General features: G+C 51.6%; 2 protein-coding genes across 3 annotated transcripts; both read left to right on the top strand.

The window, feature by feature from the left end:
• The first annotated feature begins 60 nt into the window (after positions 1–60).
• Positions 61–12,022, top strand: FOXM1 (forkhead box M1). Its single transcript, XM_057303227.1, has 9 exons — positions 61–205; positions 1,993–2,541; positions 3,120–3,265; positions 4,621–4,812; positions 5,898–6,026; positions 6,701–6,745; positions 7,377–7,449; positions 7,635–7,810; positions 10,014–12,022. The coding sequence occupies exons 2-9, from the start codon at positions 2,040–2,042 to the stop codon at positions 11,043–11,045; spliced, it is 2,295 nt and encodes a 764-aa protein (XP_057159210.1). The 5' UTR covers positions 61–205; positions 1,993–2,039; the 3' UTR covers positions 11,046–12,022.
• Positions 12,023–12,683: 661 nt separating this feature from the next.
• On the top strand, positions 12,684–20,372 carry TEX52 (testis expressed 52). Of its 2 annotated transcripts, none has more exons than XM_026502678.4 (3): positions 12,684–12,755; positions 13,787–14,337; positions 18,533–19,058. In XM_026502678.4, the coding sequence occupies exons 1-3, from the start codon at positions 12,684–12,686 to the stop codon at positions 18,825–18,827; spliced, it is 918 nt and encodes a 305-aa protein (XP_026358463.2). In that variant the 3' UTR covers positions 18,828–19,058. The 2 variants fall into 2 exon arrangements, with proteins under 2 accessions (XP_026358463.2, XP_057174817.1); XM_057318834.1 differs by lacking the exon at positions 12,684–12,755 and adding an exon at positions 13,067–13,520 and having other exon boundaries at positions 18,533–20,372.
• The last annotated feature ends 2,389 nt before the right edge of the window (positions 20,373–22,761 follow it).

Genomic DNA, 22,761 nt, shown 5'->3' with positions numbered 1-22,761 from the left:
GCCCGACCCCACCCCCGGCCCCCCGGCCCGGGACCCCTCCCCTCCCGGGATCCCCCGGGATTCCCCACCCCTCCCGCACCGCCGGGGACCCGGCCGGCCTGGCGCGAGTCCCTATCCGGGCCCCCGGCTCGGCCCCCAGGTTGGAGGAGCCCGGAGCCCGCCCTTGGAGCCACAGCCCAGCAGCGGCGGCTGCTGCAGTCGGGAGGTGAGAGGGGGGCGGAGGAATGGAGTCCGAGCCCCGGCCCGGGCAGAGGCTGGGAGCCCGGGCTCGGGCGCTGAGGTCAGGGGGTCTAGCAGCAGGGCTCGGGACCGGAGTGGAGGTTTGGGGCCACACGGGAACGACGGCTGAGAGAGGGTGCAGACTTTTTCTGCATCCAACCTCCTGGCCTTGTCCTTGCTTCTTTCTCGAACCACCTCTTGGCCTTCCCTGGAAGTTTGACCTCTGCGCCCTGCCCACAGCCTCGGGAGGGCTGCTGGGATGGCCTACTTTTCTAGGCAGACTGTGGATGGCTTGAAGATTGAGCTTATTCTGCATTAAGTCAAAGACAAACCTGCCCACACCCTCCCCTCCTCCCAAGCGCTCTCACCACTGAGCAGCACTGCCTCCACTTCACCCTTTTCCGGGGCTTTCTCCTGGTACCTGAGAACCTGCAAGGTTTCCCTGGTTAGGATGGGCAGTGGTGACAGAGGAGTCACTCTGGAAGTCCCCTAGCTTAGATTAAACTGTTGGCAATGATAGGAAGAGACTGGTCAGAGAGTTGAAAGCAAAATTAAGCCTTAGACCAGGAAGATATCTTTTGGGGATGGGGAAGGAATGATAGTATTTACTGATTGGTGGAGGGAGGGAGGCCCGAAGAGCTAGGAGGTAGAAATAAAACTGAGATTTGAAAGTAGAGGAAACCAAGTTATAAAGGAAAGGGAGGAGGCAAGAGTGGAGAGAGCCTATGAACTCTAAGCAGATGGCAAATGTCATTGGACCATGACAGTCATTTTTAAGGAGACAGTGGATGTCCTAACACAGCCTATTCTCTGTCAAAGTACCTTTAAATAGGATTACATGATTTTACATGATGGCAGAGTATCCCGTGTATCTATTAAAATCAACAAACACAGTTTTTTTTTTAAAGATAAAACGATTTTCCTTAACATGACAAAACCACCATAGCCTATTGATGACAGCACACTCTATTGGTCAGGAGATAGGGATTATAGCCTTGGTTCTGGAAGAGACGTCAAGGAATCGATTAACATGCTTAGAAAGTTAAAATATGAATAAGCACACGCAAGTATTAAAATGTCACTATAGAAATATTTTGCAAATTGTGAAATAAAAGTGTACTCTTTCTTTTATCAGTACAAGGGTAATAGCCTGTGAGATGAATAGCACCATGGGCCTTGAATAGAGCAGTTTCCATTTTCTTTCGGGTCTTGTGAAGTAGGAGATGACGACGAGGGAGTAATAGTGCTATCTGCCCTTCTCCTCTGATCCTGTGGGCACTGATCCTTTTATTTACAGACTAAGATGATGTAAAAATATACAGGCATTATCAATCCTAACATGGATCATGGGATCAGAGTCTTGTCCGGACTCCTCAAATTGCCAAATGCCCTCCTATTCCAGCATTCCCGTCCCTAGAGTCACTGCAAGGGATCTGTATTATAATAAGCAATGATAGAAATTTCCACATTTTTGTAACTGTCCCATTCATTTGTGTAGCCAAACATTCTTAGGCTTCTGGAAGACCTTTGGTCATGTTGACCTACGTTCAACCCAGTCCCGCTTTCCCCTTTTGAAATGCTTCAGTTTTAGCTTTCTTCTGTCATAGAACTCATCTCCTTATTGTCTGAAGTCTTTACAGAGGCCCAGGGATCATTAACCTGGGCCCATGGGCTCATGCTTTTGGTCATGGAAAGGGGAACGCCTCTTTCTAGCGGTTCCTCCTTCTCAGCCTAACAAATCTCTGATATCCTGCTGTTCCTTGCACTTTCCAGGGCCCGTGCTTGTGATTCTCAATGGAGAGTGAAAGCACAGATTCATAATGAAAACCAGCCCCCGTCGGCCACTGATTCTCAAAAGACGGAGGCTGCCCCTTCCTGTTCAAAATGCCCCAGGTGAAACATCAGGAGAGGAACCTAAGAGGCCCCCTGCCCAACAAGAGCCTGGTCAAGCACAGGCCCCCAAGGAGGCGGCAGAGTCCAACTCTTGCAAGTTTCCAGCTGGGATCAAGATCATTAACCACCCCACCATGCCCAACACCCAAGTGGTGGCCGTCCCTAACAATGCCAATATCCAGAGCATCATCACAGCATTGACCGCCAAAGGAAAAGAGAGTGGCAGCAGTGGGCCCAACAAATTCATCCTCATCAGCTGTGGGGGAGCCCCCACTCACCCTCCAGGACCCCAGCCTCAAGCCCAAACCAGCAATGATCCCAAGAGGACAGAAGTGGTCACCGAGACCCTGGGACCAAAGCCTGCAGCTAGGGATGTGAATCTTCCTAGACCACCTGGAGCCCTTCCCGGGCAGAGATGGGAGAGCTGTGGTATGTGGTCTGCAAGGCAAAGGGGTGAGGAGCCCAGCCTTTCCTCTCTGGTAGCAAGGACTGCAGTCCATCACGTTGATACTTAACAGACAGGCACCTAGCCTGAACCAGGGGAAAGTCTTGTCTTTCTTCATCCCAAATCCTTGACCCAGATCCTTTGGGTGCCTTTGAAAGTGCCCAAATTATAATTTAACATTTCTCTTACTTTCTTTGTATTAGGAAAGGATTTGTTTATTTTTTCTAGTTATCTTCCCCCTTGACCATACAGGGAAATGGGAATCTTTCTCCATGTTAATAAAGGAGAAAACTGAAGCACGAGGCGGAAAAGTGACTTTGTTTGCGCAATAACTCTTTGGTAAGGTTGCCTTGACTGATCTCTCAAGCTTAGCGTGGCTCCTGAATCTCTCCTGAAATCCATAATGGGGCAGAGCACCTGAGGGCCACAACAGATTGAGCATGTGTTCCCTGTCCCTACGGGTAGAGGTCTTGGAGAGACGCTCCCCAACCACCGATTTTGATGGGCCTGCCAGGCCCTGGCTCAGGCAGCTAAGTGGCATCTTGGATTGTTTCCCCTCTAGCTGGCGGTGAGGCAGCAGGCTGCACTCTCGACAACAGCTTGACCAACATCCAGTGGCTCGGAAAGATGAGTTCTGATGGACTGGGCTCCAGCAGCATCAAGCAAGAGATGGAGGAAAAGGAGAATCGTCACCTGGAGCAGGGTCAGGTAAAGGTGACTTCTCACTAGGGAAGTCAGGGCCGGTGCAGGGAGCTTCTAAGAAGGGAAATGGAACAAGTGGCCTGTGGAGCAGAGTTTCCAAGTTCTGGCATTAGCACTTCGCTAGTGCGATTCTGCATAGCGTTTGAGCTACCTTTCTGCCGGGAATCTTTTTTGCCCCATCCGTGAAATTCCCTCGAGGGCAGATGCTCCTGGCTCGTTCTGTATTCCATGAGCACTCTGCCCTTAGCAGATGCTTAGTAGGTATCAGGAAATGATGAAGAGATCTTAGTTGGGAAAGCCACTTGAGCCTTAAAGAGGCAGCCCAACAGTATGAAAGGAATAGAGCATTTTTAATAAGATAGTTCTATTAGAAGATATGTTAATAGCAAATAAAGAGAGTTAGGTGTGAATGTTAAATACTTCCCTGGTAATCAAACTCGATTTGACCCAACTATGTGGCCTGGGGTTGTTTTTCACTGTGGCCATATTGTTGCATACACTCTTAATAAGTCATTTCAGCAGGCTTTAAAAGTGAAAATTTACATGGATGTGTGCAAAAGTAAAACTTAAAACTTGTGCACTTTCTAAAGTTAGAGCTCAGTTTTTACATTTTTTATTTATTTTTTTAAAAGATGTATTTATTTATTCCAGAGAGAGAGAATGAGAGAGTGTGTGAGTGGGGGAGTGGGAGACAGAGAAAGAGAGAGAATCTCAAGCTGACTCCGAGCTGAGTGCAGAGCCCAACCCGGGGCTTGATCCCACAACCCTGAGATCATGACCTGAGCTGAAACCAAGAGTCAGATGCTCAACTGACTGAGCCACCCAGGTGCCCCAGAGCTCAGTTTTTTCAAATGTGACTAATCAGCTCTGTGCCTAAGACTTAGCCAGATGTATGCTTTGCAGACATTTGTCTGTCCCATACTCTTGAGAGTATCTGTCTCATACAAACACTGAAAAGTGGTGGGTTTATTCACATCACATCAGTAGAAAGTGGACAAAGACGTTGGGTCTCTTGACTCTGAAAAATGAGTATGGTTTTAGTGTAAACCAATGCTTTAAGAATCCTAATGTACACCCAAACTTTCCTGAGAGGTTTCCACGAGCAACGTATTCGACAAAATGAACAATGACAGAGAAGTGTCTCCACATTGTCTAGGGACTGGACTAGATCATTGCTGTGCTTCCTAATCCTAAAATTTTATTCTCTGGAGTAGTCGTCTCAGATGAGTTGGTTTCTAGCACAATTCGGCAGGTTAAGAGGTTTCTCTAGGGGATGTTCTTTGAGGGGGCCCAGGGGAGGTCTTATGAACTCTTCCACCTCATTTCTTTTTCTCCTTGCCTTTGGCTTCTCATACCTTCAGGTCGACGAGCTCCCGGGAGCATCAGCATCCTGGCAGGACTCTGTGTCTGAGCGGCCGCCATATTCTTACATGGCCATGATACAGTTCGCCATCAATAGCACCGAGAGGAAGCGCATGACCTTGAAAGACATCTATACTTGGATCGAGGACCACTTCCCCTATTTCAAGCACATTGCCAAGCCAGGCTGGAAGGTACATGACAACCCGTAGCGATGAACGCCAAGGGCACTCTGGCCCGGCAGTTTGTCCATACAGATGTGCAGCCATTTGCATCTGGTGCTCTGAGGAACAGTTAAATGGAAAGAAAGCTAGAACCGTAAACAATTGTATCTCAGATGTGACTTGATCCTGCCAAATCCAGGCAAGATGGTCAACGGGAGCTCTGCAACCACTTCATCGGTCCCTCCCTGGGCTCCCTAAGGGTAGAGGTCTTGGAGAGACTGTCCTGGGTAGCACTGAGCCTCCTTTCGTGCTATATTGAATGGCAGCTGGAGTGACTGAGTAGCTTTATGAAAAGATCTTAATGAAAAAAACATGCTGACCCAAGAGTCACCTCCTCTAATGTCACATGTCCTCTCCAGAAGGCAGGGGCTTTCTCTTCATTGTACTCGTGGGAACCCTGAGGTCCCTTGGAGTCGCCGTTGCTCACATTACACTGACAGAGCCACGGCGTTGGTCTTCTAACAGATACGCAGCTCCAAGCAAGGGGTTTTCTGTTTTGTTTCCTCCATAACAGAACTCTTTTTTTTTTTTTTTTAAAGATTTTTATTTATTTGTGAGAGAGAGGGGGGAGCGGCAGGCAGAGGGACAGGGAGAAGCAGGCTCCCTGCTGAGCAAGGAGCCTGATGCAGGACTTGATCCCAGGGCCCTGGGATCATGACCTGAGCTGAAGGCAGATGCTTAACCGACTGAGCCACCCAGGCGCCCTCACAATAGAACTCTTCACACTCTTACTTCAACGAAATTTCCTACTTTCTTAGTTTCTTCACTCGCCTGTCTTGCTATGATTGGTCCACAGTGTCAGTCCTCTTTCCTAGCCGCTGACAGCCATCCAGGTCTTTTCCTTACCACCAGCCATTGGACTGATGGCTTCGTGGCCCAGCTTGCCAGCTCCTTGGTGTGGAGCTGCAGGGAGAGACTTGCCAATAGGCAAGACCGTGAGGACCCTGCTGGCTACAGTGGGGGAGGCCTGAGACTGATGTCTCCTCGGGGAACGTCAAAGGGGATGACTCAGAAGATAAAGAAGCTGATAAGTAGTTGTCTTTCTCTCCTTGCAGAATTCCATCCGCCACAACCTTTCTCTCCATGACATGTTTGTTCGGGAGACATCTGCCAATGGCAAGGTCTCCTTCTGGACTATCCACCCCAGTGCCAATCGCTACTTGACGTTGGACCAAGTGTTCAAGGTGAGTATCCTGGTTCCATCCAAATAGGGCCAGAATTGGTCATCATAATGTCCAACTCAAAAGGAAACAAGTCCTTCTTGTGATGATCTTACCTGGCCAGGGCAGAGTTAGAAGCCAGCCAGCCCAGAGACAGCTTGCATAAAACTAGCTGAATTAATACGGTTGACACACAACAAATGACACACTTCTGGGCTAGACCAGGCCCTGGGAGGGCTGCTCTGATCTAAATAGACGACTTGCCCAGGCAGTGTTTCCCTAACTGCTTTGTGGATAAGAATCGCCTGGGATGCTTGTTAAAATACAGCTTCTCAGGCCCCGCTCATGGGTCTTCTGACACAGTGGGTCTGGGATGGGCCCAGGAATATGCATTTTAAACAAGCCTCTCAGGTGATTCTTACAGAGGAAGTCTAGAAGCCCTTGCTTTGAAGGAGCCCTTCTTCAGCCTGGAGTCCAGAAACTGAGCCACCAGAACATCTTTTCAGAAGTGATTGTTTGGGGATTTCAGAGTGCCCATAAGGCGGCTGCTAGCTGTAACTGTTCCCCTGGGAGGGAAAGTTGTCCCCCGTGATCCTCAGCATCCAACAGGACTAGCTGTTTCTCCCGACCCGGTCAGACTGACCACGTTGGTGGTAACTTCATCTCATTTCTCTCCCACAATGCCTGACCGCCACCAGCCACTGGACCCAGGGTCTCCACAATCGCCTGAGCACTTGGAATCAGTAAGATTCTTTTCCTCCCGGCTCGGGGCTTGGCCTTGTTCTCCTTTCACTGCGCAGCATGGCTTTAGTGGACAGGGGAAGGGAGCCAGTGTGGCAGTGTGACCGCCAGCCCTAAACGCAGGGCACCCCGAGTTCCCAGCAGTAAGGAAATGAACGGCCACCACCTCATCCCCCCCAGCTCCTGCCCACTTCTCCTCCCCCGCGACGGGCACGATGGAGGTGCACGGAGCAGAGCAGGGTGTGGCAGGAGGACGTGCCACGGGCTTCGTGCAAGACAGCAACCTCAAGTGCATGGCATAGGCCTGGCAGGAGGCAGTTTTCCCTCTCCCTTTTCCTACCCGGCTTTCCTCTGCTGCTTGTAGAACTCCGTGCTTTAGCAACCCCTGGGGGTGGTGAGGACACATGGATGAGGTGGGAGGACTGTCCTGCCATCGTATGTCTGCGTGCCATCCACCTGTTCCCACCAACCAGGCTCTGGAGACAGTGCTCACCTGCATCCACCCCAGACCAGCCTTTTCTTTCTGGGCTGCCAGTTAGCTCAGTGCACGGTACCGGAGCAGCTGGCGGGTTCTCCTGCCTTCTCCCCCTGCCTCATTAACCCAGGTTTCTTTCTCTCCCTCTCTGCCACAAGCAGCAGCAGAAACGAACCAATCCTGAGCTCCGCCGGAACGTGACCATCAAAACTGAACTCCCACTGGGCGCACGTTAGTATGGGACAGTGGGCGTCAGGCTAGTCCTTGCTCTGGGGGCGTATTTTAGACAACCAGGCTGCGGGAGTCTGTGCCCAGCTCGAAGGGCGCTGAGCCCAGAGAAGGAGAGTGGAGCTCCTGGGATTGAGAAGGGGTGTATCCCTGGACCCCTGCTCCTGATCTCTCCCGTGTCCTCCTAGGGCGGAAGATGAAGCCACTGCTACCACGGGTCAGCTCATACCTGGTACCCATCCAGTTCCCAGTGAACCAGTCACTGGTGTTGCAGCCCTCGGTAAAGGTGCCACTGCCCCTGGCAGCCTCACTCATGAGCTCAGAGCTTGCCCGCCACAGCAAGCGAGTCCGTATCGCCCCCAAGGTGAGTGGCTTCCATTTTCCTCTGAGGAGACACTCCAGTCAATTAAAGTGTTGGACCTATAGTTGGCAAGCACTCGCTAAGTGTTCCTTGAGAAGCTTGTCAATCTAGTTGGGTAGACAAGGCACTTTCCTTTGTATGACAAAGGAAAATTCAAGAGCATTGTAAGAGCTAAAAAGGAACTTGGATTATGGTGTAAGTGGTGTCAGAAGCCCATGGATTCCTGATGAGTTTGTAAGAATTACATTTGGGTAAGCAAACAGGTGTGGCAACAGCATTCTAATGGGCGATGCCATGGAGGCAGGAGATACCAGTTTATACCTAGCAGCAGTAGAGTGATTGGGTCAGTCTAGCTCGGGTTCCCAGCCTCCGTACCGTTGACATTCAGGGCTGGCTAATTCTTTGCTGGGGGTGGAAAGGGACAGACGGTCCTACGCACTGAGGGATCTTTAGCAGCGTCCCTTATCTCCCCACTAGATGCCAAGAGCATCCTCCAGGGTGACAATTAGAATGTGTCCCGACATTGCCAAATGTCCCCTAGGGGGTGGGAGGGTGGGGATAGCGCCCTGGTTGAGCGTCAGCAGCCTAGCCTGAGGAGAAGGTGAGGAGGGTTAAGTTAAGACCATTTCGTGATGGGCTACCAAGTCTGGACTTAACTCTGTAGAGGATTTGTGAGCGAGAGCCGACTGATAACAAAGCAGAGAAAAGGGCCCCCTTGCCTCCTTCATAGAGATGGAAATAGCGTAGGCTCTGGAGTTTAGAAAGACTTGGGTTTGCTTTACTTTTTTTTTAATTGAAAAAAAATTTTTTAAATATACATGAAATTGTACATACCACCATATGTAATTTTACCTAAATGTATCCATGTGACTGTCGCACATATACTGTTTTTGCTCTAATGCATCTCCCCCCTTCTGCCTTCCCTCCCCCACCTTCACTCACATCCCCTGCTGCCCGTGATGCCCTGTGCTGACGATGTAGTGTGCTTGCTTTTATCACGTATCCCTGCTCTTCACGCGCTAGACATACACGCCCAGCCATAACCATTTTACGTACGTACATACAACACCCAGAACATTCAAAATGGGATCACACTACACTCTCCTGCCACAGGCAAGTTCTTCCAAGTCACTCGGCATGGGCTCGAATTCCTTATTTCTTAATGGTCACGTAATATTCCACCCTGTGGCTAGGCCATAAATTTTCCAGCCATTCCACTTTTACGGGTACATTTTGTTTCTGGGTTTTTTGCCCTACAAACAACACGGCAATAAATATCTTTGCAGGTACCTTTCTTACAAGTGCTTTTATTTCTGTGGGCTAGAAAACCAGATGTGAGATTGCCCAGTGGAAAGGTGTTTTCTATTTTATTAAAACTTGCTAGATATTGGTTTCCAAAAAACTATACAATAATTTACATTTCTACCAGCAATATGTGACAAGACCTACATCTTTGCCAGCAATTGGTATTAATAGTCTTTTAAATATTTGCCCATCTGCTATGTGTAAATGATATCTCCTTGTTTCATTTTATCTTTCTTTGCTTATCAGTAAGTGTGAGTACCTTCTCCTTACGTTGGGTCACTTGGAATGGTTTACCATAGTTATGTAGGGGCATGGCCCATCTTTCTATGGGGTTTTGATAATAATATGTGAAAGTTCTTTGTTATTAAAATATTAACCTCTGTCTTTGGTGCTGAAGATATTTTTTACTTCTATTGTTTGTCTCTTTGTTTATGGAATCTCTTGCCACAGTAAGATTTTAAGTTTTTATATAGTCAACTATGTCTCTCTTCTCTTTTACAGCTTCTGGGTTTCCAGTCTTGCTTAAGAAGGTCGCCCCCCACCCTCAGATTGTACATGTAGTCTCCTAGATTCTCTTTCAGGATTCGTATGGTTTTAATTTTTCTGTTGAAGTCTTTGTATATGGTATGAAACAGGCATCCAATTTTATGGTCTCTCAGCTGGGTACTGATTGTACCAGCACCATATTAAAACAGCGTTCTGCCTTTTACTCCCAGAATTGAACAACCACCTTCCTCATATATTCTCATATTTCATAGTTCGTAAGACTTTAAAAAGACCAAAAAGGATCAGTACCAGCATGTGGCTTATTTTAGTCATAATCTTGTGTCCCGCCTGGTGACTGGGGTGAATGTCAAGGCCTGGCGAGCCCCCTCTCACCGCACCCCTGCTTTCCTTTCAGGTGCTGCTAGCCGAGGAGGGGGTGGCCCCTCTGCCTGCCACGGGGCCCATGCAAGAGGACAAACTCCTGCTTGGAGAAGGGCTGTCTCCTCTGCTTCCAGTTCAGTCCATCAAGGAGGAAGAACCCCAGCCTGGGGAGGAAATGCCGCCCTTGGGGAGACCCATCAAAGTAGAGAGCCCGCCCTTGGAGGAGTGGCCCTCGCCATGCCCGTCTGTCAAAGAGGAATCGTCTCACTCCTGGGAGGGTTCATCCCACTCTCCCACTCCAAGGCCCAAGAAGTCCTACGGTGGGCTCAAGTCCCCAGCCCGGTGTGTCTCGGAAATGCTCGTGATTAAACGAAGGGAGGGGAGGGAGATGAGCCGGTCTCGAAGGAAACAGCACCTCCTGCCTCCTTGTCTGGATGAGCCCGAGCTGCTCTTCTCCGAAGGCCCTGGGACTTCCCAGCGAGCCACAGAGCTCCCTTTGCCCGCAGAGTCCTCTGAGCCTGCCTCCCAGCTTGGCTACTCCCAGGAGGAGGGAGGACCTTTTAAGACACCCATTAAGGAGACGCTGCCCATCTCCTCCACCCCAAGCAAATCTGTCCTCCCCGTGACCCCTGAATCCTGGAGGCTCACACCCCCAGCCAAAGTAGGGGGGCTGGATTTCAGCCCAGTGCAACCCCCCCAGGCTGCCTTTGGCCCCTTGCCTGATTCCCTGGGGCTGACGGATTTTAGCACCACCCCGCTGAAAAGTATCCCCCTCTTTGACTCACCCCGAGAGCTCCTCAATTCGGAGCCCTTTGACCTCACCTCTGACCCCGACCCCTTCAGCACCTCTTCCCCCTCAGATATGGAAGTCCCCAAGCCAGACTCCCCTGGGCCAGAGGTGGCCAGCCTTTCAGCCAACCGTTCTCTGACAGAAGGCCTGGTTCTGGACACGATGAATGACAGCCTCAGCAAGATCCTGCTGGACATCAGCTTTCCTGGCCTAGAGGAGGACCCTCTAGGCCCTGACAGCATCAACTGGGCTCAGTTCATCCCTGAGCTGCGGTAGAGGCCCGACCTTACCCTTGCTGCCCGAGCCCTCCACGGTTCCAGGAGCTCGTCTGGCTGGGCCATCCCAGCATCATCTAGAGTGAGGACAGAGGCAGGGACCGTCCACTCCTCTAGCTCCACTTCGCCTGGTCACGCCACGGCCACTACTGAGCCCTCTGCAAGCAGCGAGAGCCTGGTGACCGGTCACTGTGCCACCAATGCTCCCCAAGAGAATTTGGTTCCTCACTCTCCCTGCTAGGAGCTGAAGGGTGGGAACAGCAAAAACAAGGGTGAAGAGATTAGGAGCTGCCCAGCCTGTTTACACCTGTGCCCAGCAGTCTCCCAACTTCCCTGCTCCTTGCAGGCTGGCCCTTGTAAATAGTGTATATTCTCCAAATTATCCTCTAATTATAAATGTAAGCTTATTTCCTTAGATCATTATCTAGAGACTGCCAGAAGGTGGGTAGGATGACAAGGGGTTTCAGTTTGCTTCTGTTCCTTGCTTTTAATTCCTAGAGAAGGGAGGACCTGCAGTGCACGGTTTCTTCCAGACCCAGGACACCTGCCTCAAGGGCTCTTTACTGTAGGCACCCAGACGAGCAGATCTGCTTCCTAGGGTCCCTCTTACTGCCCCTCCCTCCCACCTTCCCATGTTTCCAAGTCAGTGTTCCTGCAAGAAGAAATCCCAAGAAAAAAGTCTCTCGTAATGGGTCAAGAGTTGAATTGGGGGTGGGAAAATGGATGCATCTGAAGCGAAGAGTGTGGGTACCCAGATGTGCTCCCATGAGACGTTTCTCTGATAACGTCCCTAATCATGCCAGAGAGACTAGCCATTGCCAAGAACTTGGCCCAAGGCTTGAGAAGACTGAAAGGGCCCTGCCCTGCCTAGCTTCCTTAGCTCGCACCTCAGCTTTGCAAAGAGCCACCTAGGCCCTAGCTGACCGCATGCATGTGCGCCAGCTCAAGAACACTACCATTAACTCTCAATAAAATCCAGGGTGGAAGTGTGGTCTCTGTGGCGCGTCGGTATCTGGTCCCTGAGGCATAAGGAGGGGCTGGAGAAGAAGCGGGAGACAATGGTAACAGGGAAGCGGTAAGGCCTGAAGCCAGCACGAAGAAACACGTGAAGGAGAGTGCTAAGGGCTTTGGCCCAGGCTTCCTCCCACATCCTGCACAGGCACACCACCTTTCGAGGGCAGAAACTGGCGTATTTCCCAGAACCTCTGAACCTGATGGCTAACGTGTCCTCTTAGCAGTCCCTGTAAGGAAAGGCCTACAGAGGGGCAGGGCTCACCCCTCCCAGAGCAGTAGGGAAGGATGGGCAGTTATTAGGTGCCTCATGACCTCCCCCACATCCAGAGCCTGGAAGCCAGCCTGCCCTGCTTTTCTCTCCCTGCCCTCCTAGGCAAGTCCCTCCCGGAAGCCCCTCTGGTTACCATCTTTTGCTAAAAACATGTAAGTTCTATCCCCTGCCTGTATCACCTGAAAGGCAGCCAGGTCCCAAGGGACTGAAGAGCCCTCCGAGGGGGGAGGTAAGGGCCTCCTCCTGCGTCACCATCCAGGAAGCATCACCATAGCAACCCCAACAGCAAACAATGCTGCCAGGAAAGTCTTCCCTACAAAGCAGCCCCTCCTGGCAATCAGGCCCACAAGAGGGATGGCCAGTAGCCCACAAAGACAACCCAGGGGACGGAATGATCCACCTCATGTCCAAAAACCTTTCTTGCAGGTACGAGGTGGGGCCCCATCTCCACAGCCTATCTGTTTGCACCCTGCTGGGCTAAGGGCTGTTCCCCTGGGGTGGGCCATACTTTCTTCTGGCCAGTAGATTTGGCCCAGAGCTCTCCTACCATCCTCCTCTCTTAATCCTATGGTATTGTGAACACAGAACTCAGAGAATAGGAGATGCCTGGTTACATGTCCCAGCCCCACCTACTGGGGTGGTCATGGAGAAATGACAGCGGAGTGGGCCCAAGAGACAGGTAAGTTTTTGGGAATCAATAAAGTCCTAGGGTGGAAAGGAGGGAGAGGTGTTTTGAGTAGCGTAGGCAGATGGCTCAAGTCCCAGCTCTGCCACTCTCTGACCCAGCGACCCTGGGTGAATTATTTACCCTCATTGTGTCTTGCTTTTTGCATCCCTGAGATCGGAGAGTAACAGCATTTGCTCATAGGGTTATGAGTTGTGGATGTGTTTAGCACAGTGTCAATACATATCTGCTACTGTTTATTTCACGAGAGGTGGGACACAGGAAAGGGAAGGAACCAGCCTTCTAGATGTTTTCCATACTTGATTGTATTTGGATGAGAAGTGAGGGAACTGCCCTGATGACAAAGAAACAAGTAACAGGATGAGTCCGGGAGAGAAGAGCCCCTGGGCTGCATTCTCTGGAGGGAGATTTTCCTTCTCCGTGTTGCTTGGGAAGGGGCATTTCCCCTCACCAGTTCCTGGCAGGAGCGGGGGGGGGGGGCAGCCAGAGTGGAGAGGACCGGTAAGGTAAGGAGTGAAGGGCAGGGAGACAGAAGCTGAGGAGAGGGGGTGGGAAATCTAACCTCACGGATGGAGAGAGAGCAGAAGGTGAGAAACCCAGGGGACTTCTACAGAGCAGACAGAGCTTCTGACGGCAGGGCAGGAATGGAGACATGGTTTTCGGCCAGGCCACCACAGTCCCAATGAGAATCCGGGGTCTCTTGTCGTCTCTGCAGCCACTCCTGGAAGAGAGAGGCAGTGGTCCCCCAGGCTCCCCTTTTGTCTCTCCCTAGATGGCCCATGCCAGCGAGCCCCTGCTGACCCACCAAACGTGGGCTCAACGTGAGTTCCTCCTCCCCAGTGAGTCCTGGGAGTGGCCCGGCTTCACCCCGCAGGCCCACCACCGGCTGGCCCTGAAGCCGCCGCCCTGCACGGAGGTCAAGTCCGAGGTGCGCCGCCGACTCGTCCACCCTTGGAAGGACGCCGCCCAGCACACCTGGGGCTTTCACACGTGGCTGGATGTGGGCCGTCTGCCCGCCACCTTCCCCACCAGGCCCGACAGGCCCTACGATAGCAACGTGTGGCGCTGGCTGACGGACACCAGGGCCCACGGCTGCCCCCCGGCAGAGCCCCCCATGCCCCCTCCCTCCTGGATGGGTCCAAACAGCTTCCTGACCTTCATCTGCGGCACTCCCATCTTTGTGGACGAGAACAGGAAGAACCAGGTGCGCGTCAGGACGGTGCGGGAGTTGAGAGAGCTGGACAAACTCAAGCTGAGGAGCGAAGCGAGGGCACCTCCCCTCGACGCCAAGGGCAACATCCTGCCCCCAAAGAACTTCAAGAAGTAAGAGGAGCTCCTTCCTCGTGGCGGGGAGGGGGGTGCTTACCCAACCTACTCCTGTTCAGGTGGCCCTCCCTCTCTCTGGTCCCTGTTTCTGATGTCTACCTCGGTACTCTAGGCCTCCGCCTTTGGGCATCAGTCCTGAAGGTAGCTGGAAGGAAGGTGTGGAGGCAAGGGAAGGACAGCCAGGGGAGGTCGCTTAACCATTTAACTAGAATGCCCGGGATACATCTAGGTGCTTAATACCTGCTGGGCCCTGGGGGTCCAGACAAATGTCACTCTGTTCCTTCCCCCAGGGCGCTTAGGAAAGGCAGATACCTACCTACAGGCTCGGAGAGGCGGCTAACAAAACAACCCCACGCACACTACGTGTCCAAAGTGTAACACAGACAGTGAGTGTTGTAAGAATAGCAATTACTAGTGGAAAGAGCTGAGAGCTGGAGTCAGAGGTTTGGATTAAAGTCCAGACTTGGCAAACTGTTTAGTTCTTCCGGACCCAATTCCATCACTGATAAAATGCGGACAGTAAACACCACTCGATGGGAGAAGATAAAATGGGTTAATGGAGATAGGAAAGCACTATACAAAAAACAGGTGTTATTACAGAAATGCAGAGGAGGGAGGGGTTGCTATGGGCTGGAGCGTCCCCCCAGGAAGGCTTTGCGCAGAAACCAGGTGAAGGCTGGAAGGGTAGGAGGGCCTCAGAAAGCTTGAAGGGGATGAGGGTTGACCGGTCTGAGCAGAGACAGGAATGCAAAAGGGGTTAATGGAGCGGCCTGCTGCTCTCCCTCCCCGCCCACCGCCCACCGTGGGAACTTGGGAACGCACAGCACAGTTATCTCCCTACTGGGTCCAGTTTCCGAGGCGATAAGGCAGGAAAGGGGGCAGGGAATAAGGATAGAATATCTCAAATTCCAACCCCAAGGGCATTAACAGAAGCAGTGAGGGGTTGGAGAGGAGGCTGTGGAGATTTTTAAGCTTTTCAAAAAATGCCACCAGTTGGTGATTTTGAGAGAAGATTCTTCAGGGCTTTGGCTTGCAGGACGGGTTGTTGATTCCGAGTATGTGCTAACTAACACTAGGCATACAAAGGTGATGAGACTTAGATCGCCCCCCCCAAAAATAACAATAAAAATAAACTTCAGTGAAATGATAGTGCCAGATGTTGTAATCACTTGAGCTATATTATTTATAACCTCCCACTACCCTGAAGAGAAACTATTACTAGCAACCCCATTTTACAGATGGGGCATCTGACACTGGGAAGTCCCCTATCTCGCCCAAGTCCATATGGCCAGGAAAGTGGCAGAGCTGGGGTTCGAATGCAGTTCTGGATCTGCATTCCCAACCATTTTCCCTCTTGCCTGACGGGAAATCAGAAGTGTTCACAGCTACTTTTGATTTGATGTAACATTCTATAAAGGCAGCATAAGAAAAACACAATTATCCATCAAAAGAGCTGCACGCCATGCCCAACCTACAGTGAATGTGCATGAGGGCAGAAGCTGCATGGGCTCAGGTCTGGGTAGCAATCTCCCCAGCTCCATCACAAACTTGCTACGCCACCTTGACTTTCTCTGAGCCTCGCTTTCCCCAGTACGTATTGGAGATGTACCTGGTACCTTGCAGGGTTGTTGGAAGATGAAAAGGCATGGTGTGTGGCATGGAGAGGGGGCTCAGTATGGTGTCATTAATACGTCGTCCCCGTGAGAGGAGGGTCCTTGTTTCCCTCTGTTTGCTGCTGGAGGCCCAGTCCTGGGAGCCAGGAATGAAGGAGTCCCACACAAGGTTTTGCTGTTCATGGAGGACATGGCGCTTGAGGTGACCCTTGAAGAACTTGTACAAGTTCACCAGTGGGAGCGAGACAGAACGGTGAGAGGAAGGGCCCATCCTGCCCTGTCGTCCTTTTGAGCAGTTCTGGAAGGGGTTAAAATACATTTTAAAATGTCACTAGATCAGGGGTGCCTGGGTGACTCAGTTGGTTAAGCACCACTCTCGGTTTCAGCTGGGGTCGTGATCTCAGGGTCCTGGGGCCGAGCCCCGCGTCCAGCCCCACGTCAGGCTCTGCCCTCAGCATGGCATGTGGATTCTCTCTCCCTCGCCCTCTGCCCCTCCCCCTACTCATGCTTGCTCGCTCTCTCCCTCTCTCCCTCTAAAATAAATAAATCTTTTTTTTAAAAAGTCTCTAGATCGGCGAGAGGGCACATTTTGAGCGTGAGAGACCCAGAAAGGGCTTCAGACAGGTCTAAGCTTCAAGATGCCCATGACATTGCTGAGAAATAGAGCACGTATACCTAAACCCAGCCGTTATCAGCTCCAGTAGCACGTCGCAATCACCTGGGCCTCTTTAAAAAATGCTGAGGTTTGAGCCCCACCCATGAGATTCCAACTTAGCTGGGCTGAGGGGTGGGCTGCCTGAGCACAGGGATTTTTAAAAAGCTCCAGAGGAGTGATTCTAATGTGCAGCCAGGCTTGAGTATGTCTGATGTAAACCAAAGACAGCAAACGGGGATATCTGAGGGACGAGCTGCAAAGCATGTGGAAGCACAGGAAATTTGCCCCATTCGACCGTTGGTTTTTTATTTGATTTTATTTTTAAAGATTTTATTTATTTGAGAGAGAGACAGAGAGAGAACACAAGTGGGAGCGGGAGGAGGGGGCAGAGGGAGAGGGAGAAGCAGGCTCCCCTCGATCCCAGGACCCTGAGATCATGACCGGAGCCCAAGGTAGATGCTTAACCATTGTTTTTTAAAAAGTCAGTCTCTGGGGCGCCTGGGTAGCGCAGTCGTTGGGCGTCTGCCTTCGGCTCAGGGCGTGATCCCGGCGTTCCGGGATCGAGTCCCACATCGGGCTCCTCCGCTGGGAGCCCGCTTCTTCCTCTCCCACTCCCCTGCTGTGTTCCCTCTCTCACTGGCTGTCTCTCTGTCACATAAATAAATTAAAAAATCTTTAAAAAAATAAATAAAAATAAAAACTCAATAGAGACTCTATTGAACCTAACGCTACAGGCCTGTAGAAGAGGGAGCCATCAGACCAGGTGTCCTAGGGCAGCTGGTCAGAGCAAGAAGGCTTCTTGGATGTCCTCATGCTCACCAGGGATGAGAAGGGGCACTTGAACGGCGTTCTCTACTTCCTGCCGGCACTGCCTTGGCACAGGACATGGGGCTGAGGGACAGTTAGCATCTGGATAATGATATACAGATAATATGTAAAAAGAATGGGAGACTGACCATCTAAACAACATAATTTCACCATCCTAAAGGCACACACGGGGTGCACGCTCTCTGACATAGACCAATATCCAATACGGAAGAGACACAGAGGGATTCCCTACAGCCCGATCACTCTCAAGCTTGTGTTAGAGTAACAGAAAAATGTTAGCCAAACAGGGCTTTATACCTCGGTCTCAAGATGTGCATGACAAATAAGCTTTCAGGGCATAAATGCATTGTTTTCTTACGGCACTGACGTTAATGGCAACAGTTGGTCAGCCTTTACCGCTATCAGAATATAACGGGATCCCCCTGCTTGGGGCGCCTGGGTGGCTCAGTCAGTTGAGGTCCGACTCTTGGTTTTCGCTAAGGTCATGATCTCGTGGTTGTGAGATCCAGCCCTGAGCTGGGCTTCGCACTGAGTGAGGAGTCTGCTTGGGATTCTCTCCCTCTCCCTCTCCCTCTGCCCCTCCCCTCGTTTGCACTCTCTCTCTCTCAAAACCAAACCAAAACAAACAAACAAAAAAACACACCAGGATCCCAATGATGATCCTTCCTTACTTTGAATGATATTAGCTTGGGACCTTGACTAGTTGGCATTTTATCATTATCATAATTCGAAATAATTCTGATTTTTTAAAAAGCCTACAGAATTTTTTAAAAGTAATCTCTACACCCAACATGAGGCTTGAACTCACAACCCCAAGATCAAGGGTCAGATGCTCTCCCGACTGAGCCAGCCCGGCGCCCCAAGTCTGTGGAATTTTTAATCATGGTTTGATGTTTAATACTAAGGGTTTCCAAAACATTTTCTTTTGAGAGGAACATGAAGAATTATAAATTGGGGGGCTTACCTTTGTACTATTGTGAAAATACTTTTATTGAGCTATGAGAAAAGCATCATGCTTTCCCTTCTTACTTCTCCCACCATGCCCCCACCTCTCCTTTGACCTCTCTGGTCTCTGCACACCCCTTTCCCCCAACAGGTACCGGCACATCTCAGCTGGTGGAAGGTTTGAGCGCCGAGGCCTCCAGCTCATGCCCAACCCACTTCCCAATGATTTTGCCAGGGGCTGGCCCTGCCCGAACCCTCTGCCTCATTACCAGGAGAAGGTGCTAAAACTGGCCCGGCTGCCTAGCGTACCTCTGAGCAAGGACCTTGTGAGGAATTACCAAGCCCTGATAGAGAACCGGGTTGCCTTGCCCCTCTGTCATCTCTCCAAGGCACCACCTGGTAAAACCTTAGGGAGGAAGACAAAGAGAAGACCTGGACAGATCTAAAGAGCCTCCAGCCAGGCGAGGACTGTGGTGGGCTACCGTGTTCTCAACCAGCGAGAAGCCTTTGGGGTGGCTGAAGGGCTGATTTCTGCAGCACAGAGCCTCGCCACCGTCCCTCCAACTGCAAGCCACCTCTGTCCCCCAGGCTCCTGGAGACGCTACTGAAACTCTAAGTCATTACCTCTCTTCCTTGGAGGGCTCTCTCATAGCAGGTGGGAGGATTGAGTGGGGTGGAACAGGGACAGCAGAGGGGGGTCCAGTTTTTAGGGACAGAATGAAGAGTGGGGAGGAGGAAGGGGTGTGTGTGTGTGTGTGTGTGTGCGTGCGTGTGTATGGGGTGGGGGACGACGCACTGTAAGCAATGTGGCTATGGAGTTGCCTTGACTCCCATAACCCATTTGGAACAAAACTGGGATTGGTCAGGGTACAGGAAGCTTCTGGGGCAAAACGACCTCGATTCTGCACCTCCCTAGACCATATGCTGTCTGGACAAAGACCAGAAGCAGCTCTGCTGGGTTGTCGTTCCCACGCAGGGTGTGGGAGCGGAGGTGAGGCCCAGGCTGGTGCTAGAGGATAGAACAGTCAGGGCTGAGGAAGGCTGACCAGGTCTCTGCGGAGGGACAGGAGTAGAGCAAAGTAGAGAATCAAGGTAAAATGGTGGTCACCTCAGAGCATTCAGTTAGGGCCTTGGGCCTGTGCTGCAGTTGACCCCGGATGCCCCAGCTTTTGTCGTGGGGGGCCAGAGACAAGGGGCCTAAGGTGAAGGCAGGCAAATCCTGTTGGTCAGGAAGGTACTGCCCCCAGCTGGGGTGGAGGTTGGGTGTGGGAGGCCCAGGAGAAGGGGCTGCAGGGAGGCGGCTGGAAGGGGAGAAGTTGTACGGTGCGGGCCCCTGTCCTACCCCAGGTTGGTGATCTTCCTCGGCAGGGGTTCTTCTGGCCTTCTGGCCACTGCGCTCTTGCCCAGTTTTCTCAAGCCCTCTCGGTCCCTGGGAATGGAAACCCTACCAGGGTCCTAGCCCTGGTTTGACCACAAACCAGCTATATGACCTTTGGGAAGGGCATTGTCACCCTCAGGCTTTCAGCTTCCTCATTTGCACTGTGGGAGCCACTGAGGTACAAATCAGCGGAATAAAAAAAATGATGTAAGAGAAGAACCTGCGAAGAGTCTGGCCCGTTGTAGGCCCATAAATGAGGCTACCAGCCAGTCGTCATTCATAGGATACAAACAACGGGCGGGATATTACTCAGTCAGAAAGAGGCAGGGGTATTGACACATGCTATGATGTGGATGAACCTTGAAAATGGGACGCTGAGGGGCAGGTGGGGGGCTCAGTCGGTTAAGCATCTCCCTTTGGCTCAGGTCATGATCCTGGGGTCCTGGGATCGAATTTTGTGTGGGGCTCCCTGCTCAGCGGGAGCCTGCTTCTCCCTTTGCCTCTGTCCCTCCTCACCTCTCCCCTCCCCACCCCGCAATCATGTTCTCTCACTCTCACTCACTCTCTCACTCACACTCTTTCTCAAATAAATAAAGTCTTTTTTTTTTTTAAATGACACTGGGTGAAAGAAGCCAGGTACAAAAGGCCACATATGGTATGATTCTATTTCTATGAAATATCTAGAAAAGGTGAATCCATAGAGACAGAAGGTGAATTGGTGGTTGCCAGGTGCTGGGGGAGGGGCAAGTGGGGACTGACTGCTCAGCGGGTACAGGGTTTTCTTTTAGGGTGGGAAAATATTTTTGAACTAGATAGAAATGGTTGCACGACATCATGAATGAACAAAATGCCCCTGAATTGTATACTTTAAAAACGGCCATGGTTTTGTTACGCGGATTTCATCTCGATTAAAACCAATTACAATAGATAGGATGTGATAGTTTCCAGATTTCATTCTGGTTCCAAAGCTGTGGTTCCCTTCCTTAACACTTCTCCCCAGGATATGTGTGGGGGATGGGCAGGGACTAGCGCTGAGGGGTGAAGGAGAATCCCCTGCGTACTCCAGGGGAGTGACAGCTCTGGGAATGTGCCCATTCTTCCCACTTTGGGTTAAGAAGGATCGTGGAAAGCAGGAGATCCCTTTACCTAGGGTCCTAACAGGTCAGAACTGGGTAGGCCATGAGGATACAAGACAAACCCCATCAGGCTTTAGATGGCAAACCAGGACCCATGGAGAAGTGGCTTGCCCTGGGCTACACAACCAGGCATCCCCGCGCTCCCAGAAGTAGAAACGAAGCACTGGGCTGGGCGTTGTGTAGTCATCCTGCTGCTTATCTCTGAAAGTAGCCCACTATGCCTGGGTTTTGTCACCTCCACAATGAGAGGCCCTGGGGAAACTTAGAGGGTTAATATGAAGAGTTTGGAGAGTGGGAGGAAGGAAGCCACTGGTATTCTTCAGAGGAAGCCTCCTCCCCCGCTGGCCTGGAAGCCATGGGAGGGCAGAGAGGTAAGGGGCCCTTACACAGACTCCTGCCTCGGCAGACCCAGACCAGTCCAGAGGCTGCTCGCCTCCCAAGGACTTCCAGCCGACCTTTCTGCTCTGCTCCCGGGAGAACAGCCTCCTTCCTGCTGGCAAGGGGGCCTACGGCATCATCAGAGGCCTCGTCCATGCGGCAGCCTGAGATGCAGAAGCAAGACTTCTGAAATTCCTGGGCCGTGGAGGTCTGAGGGACAGCAAGAGTATTCAGACCCCCTCCTGGGCCTGGGGACTCTTCCAAGGTGGTCTCCAGCTCAGCCTGCTAGCAGCCATGATCACCACCCCCCACCTCCCACCCCTGCCCCCACATACACTAATAAGTATGGAGTTCTTGAAAGCCTTTGTTGGAGTGGAGTGGGGGATTCCTCTCCCCGGGCTTGCTTTAAAGATCTACTCTCTCACCACAACTTTTGAGGGGAAGCAGAGTGAACATCCCTCCCCCAACATACCTAGCACACCAATCCCAGAACACCCCGTGCTCTGCTGAATGCAACCGACCTCATGGACACTAATTAATCCCAGCACAGAGGGCTCAGGGCCACTACTGGGTCAACGACTCCCCTTCCGCAACCTCCCTCTGCCTAAGGCAGGTATTGGTCTCGTGAGCTGGTTCGGGTTCCTGAGTGACTGGGGCCAGGGGAACGGTGGGGGGTCAGAGTGTGCTGGGAACCCCTGTGGGAGAGACATGCTGGGCCAGCCACACTGTCACCCACGATCTTCAGTCTTCAGTCTTCATCTGGCTGTCTGCCAGGGTTGTCCCATCTGATTGCCATGCCTCAAAAAGCCCCCTTGCTGCTCCCTGAGGTGACAAATCAGACATCCTTTCTCCCCCAGACTCACTTCCCACCTTCCTTAGAACCCTCTGGCCTTTTCATGTCTACTCATCGCTGACTCACTTGCTCCGAGCCCTTCGTCTTCTTGCTTCTCTTCCACCTCCAAGCCCTCTTCTGCACGTACTGTCCACTGAACCACATTTACTTATACTGTCCACTGAACCACATTTACTTATTTTCAATACAAACAGTTGCTGCTTCCTATTTATCATCAGAAGGAGGGGTTTCAGTGGCCATTCCTATAGTTGTCCATCTCATGGTAATCTCAAGCCAACGCACGCTCTGCAGGTCCCAGGACAGAACCTCACGCACGCGTCCACGCTGCTGCGTCCTGCCCCCGTTCCAGCCGAAGGTCAAGGTTTCGCCGGGTGGCTCCCCTTAGCCCACGACCATTCTCCCCGGATGTTCACTGAGCACGGACACTAGGTATCATACATGGTTCCTAGTGAACAGTCAGCGACTTCCGTAGCACGAGTGTCACCAGGACATGGAGGTCATGGACAGGGGTGTGGAGGACAGGCCCAAAGCTTCGGCGAGGAGGGAGGGGAAAATGGAGGGCAATGGAAGCAGGAAAGAAAGGAGATAAACCCAGGAGGGAGGAGGAGAAGTGCTGAAGCCAGAGGAGAGGCAAA

Source organism: Ursus arctos, unplaced genomic scaffold (assembly GCF_023065955.2).
Source record: "Ursus arctos isolate Adak ecotype North America unplaced genomic scaffold, UrsArc2.0 scaffold_26, whole genome shotgun sequence".
In the NCBI taxonomy this organism is placed as follows: domain Eukaryota; kingdom Metazoa; phylum Chordata; class Mammalia; order Carnivora; family Ursidae; genus Ursus; species Ursus arctos.
The sequence above is the reverse complement of the archived record's forward strand: the minus strand, read 5'-3'. Positions and strand labels throughout refer to the sequence as shown.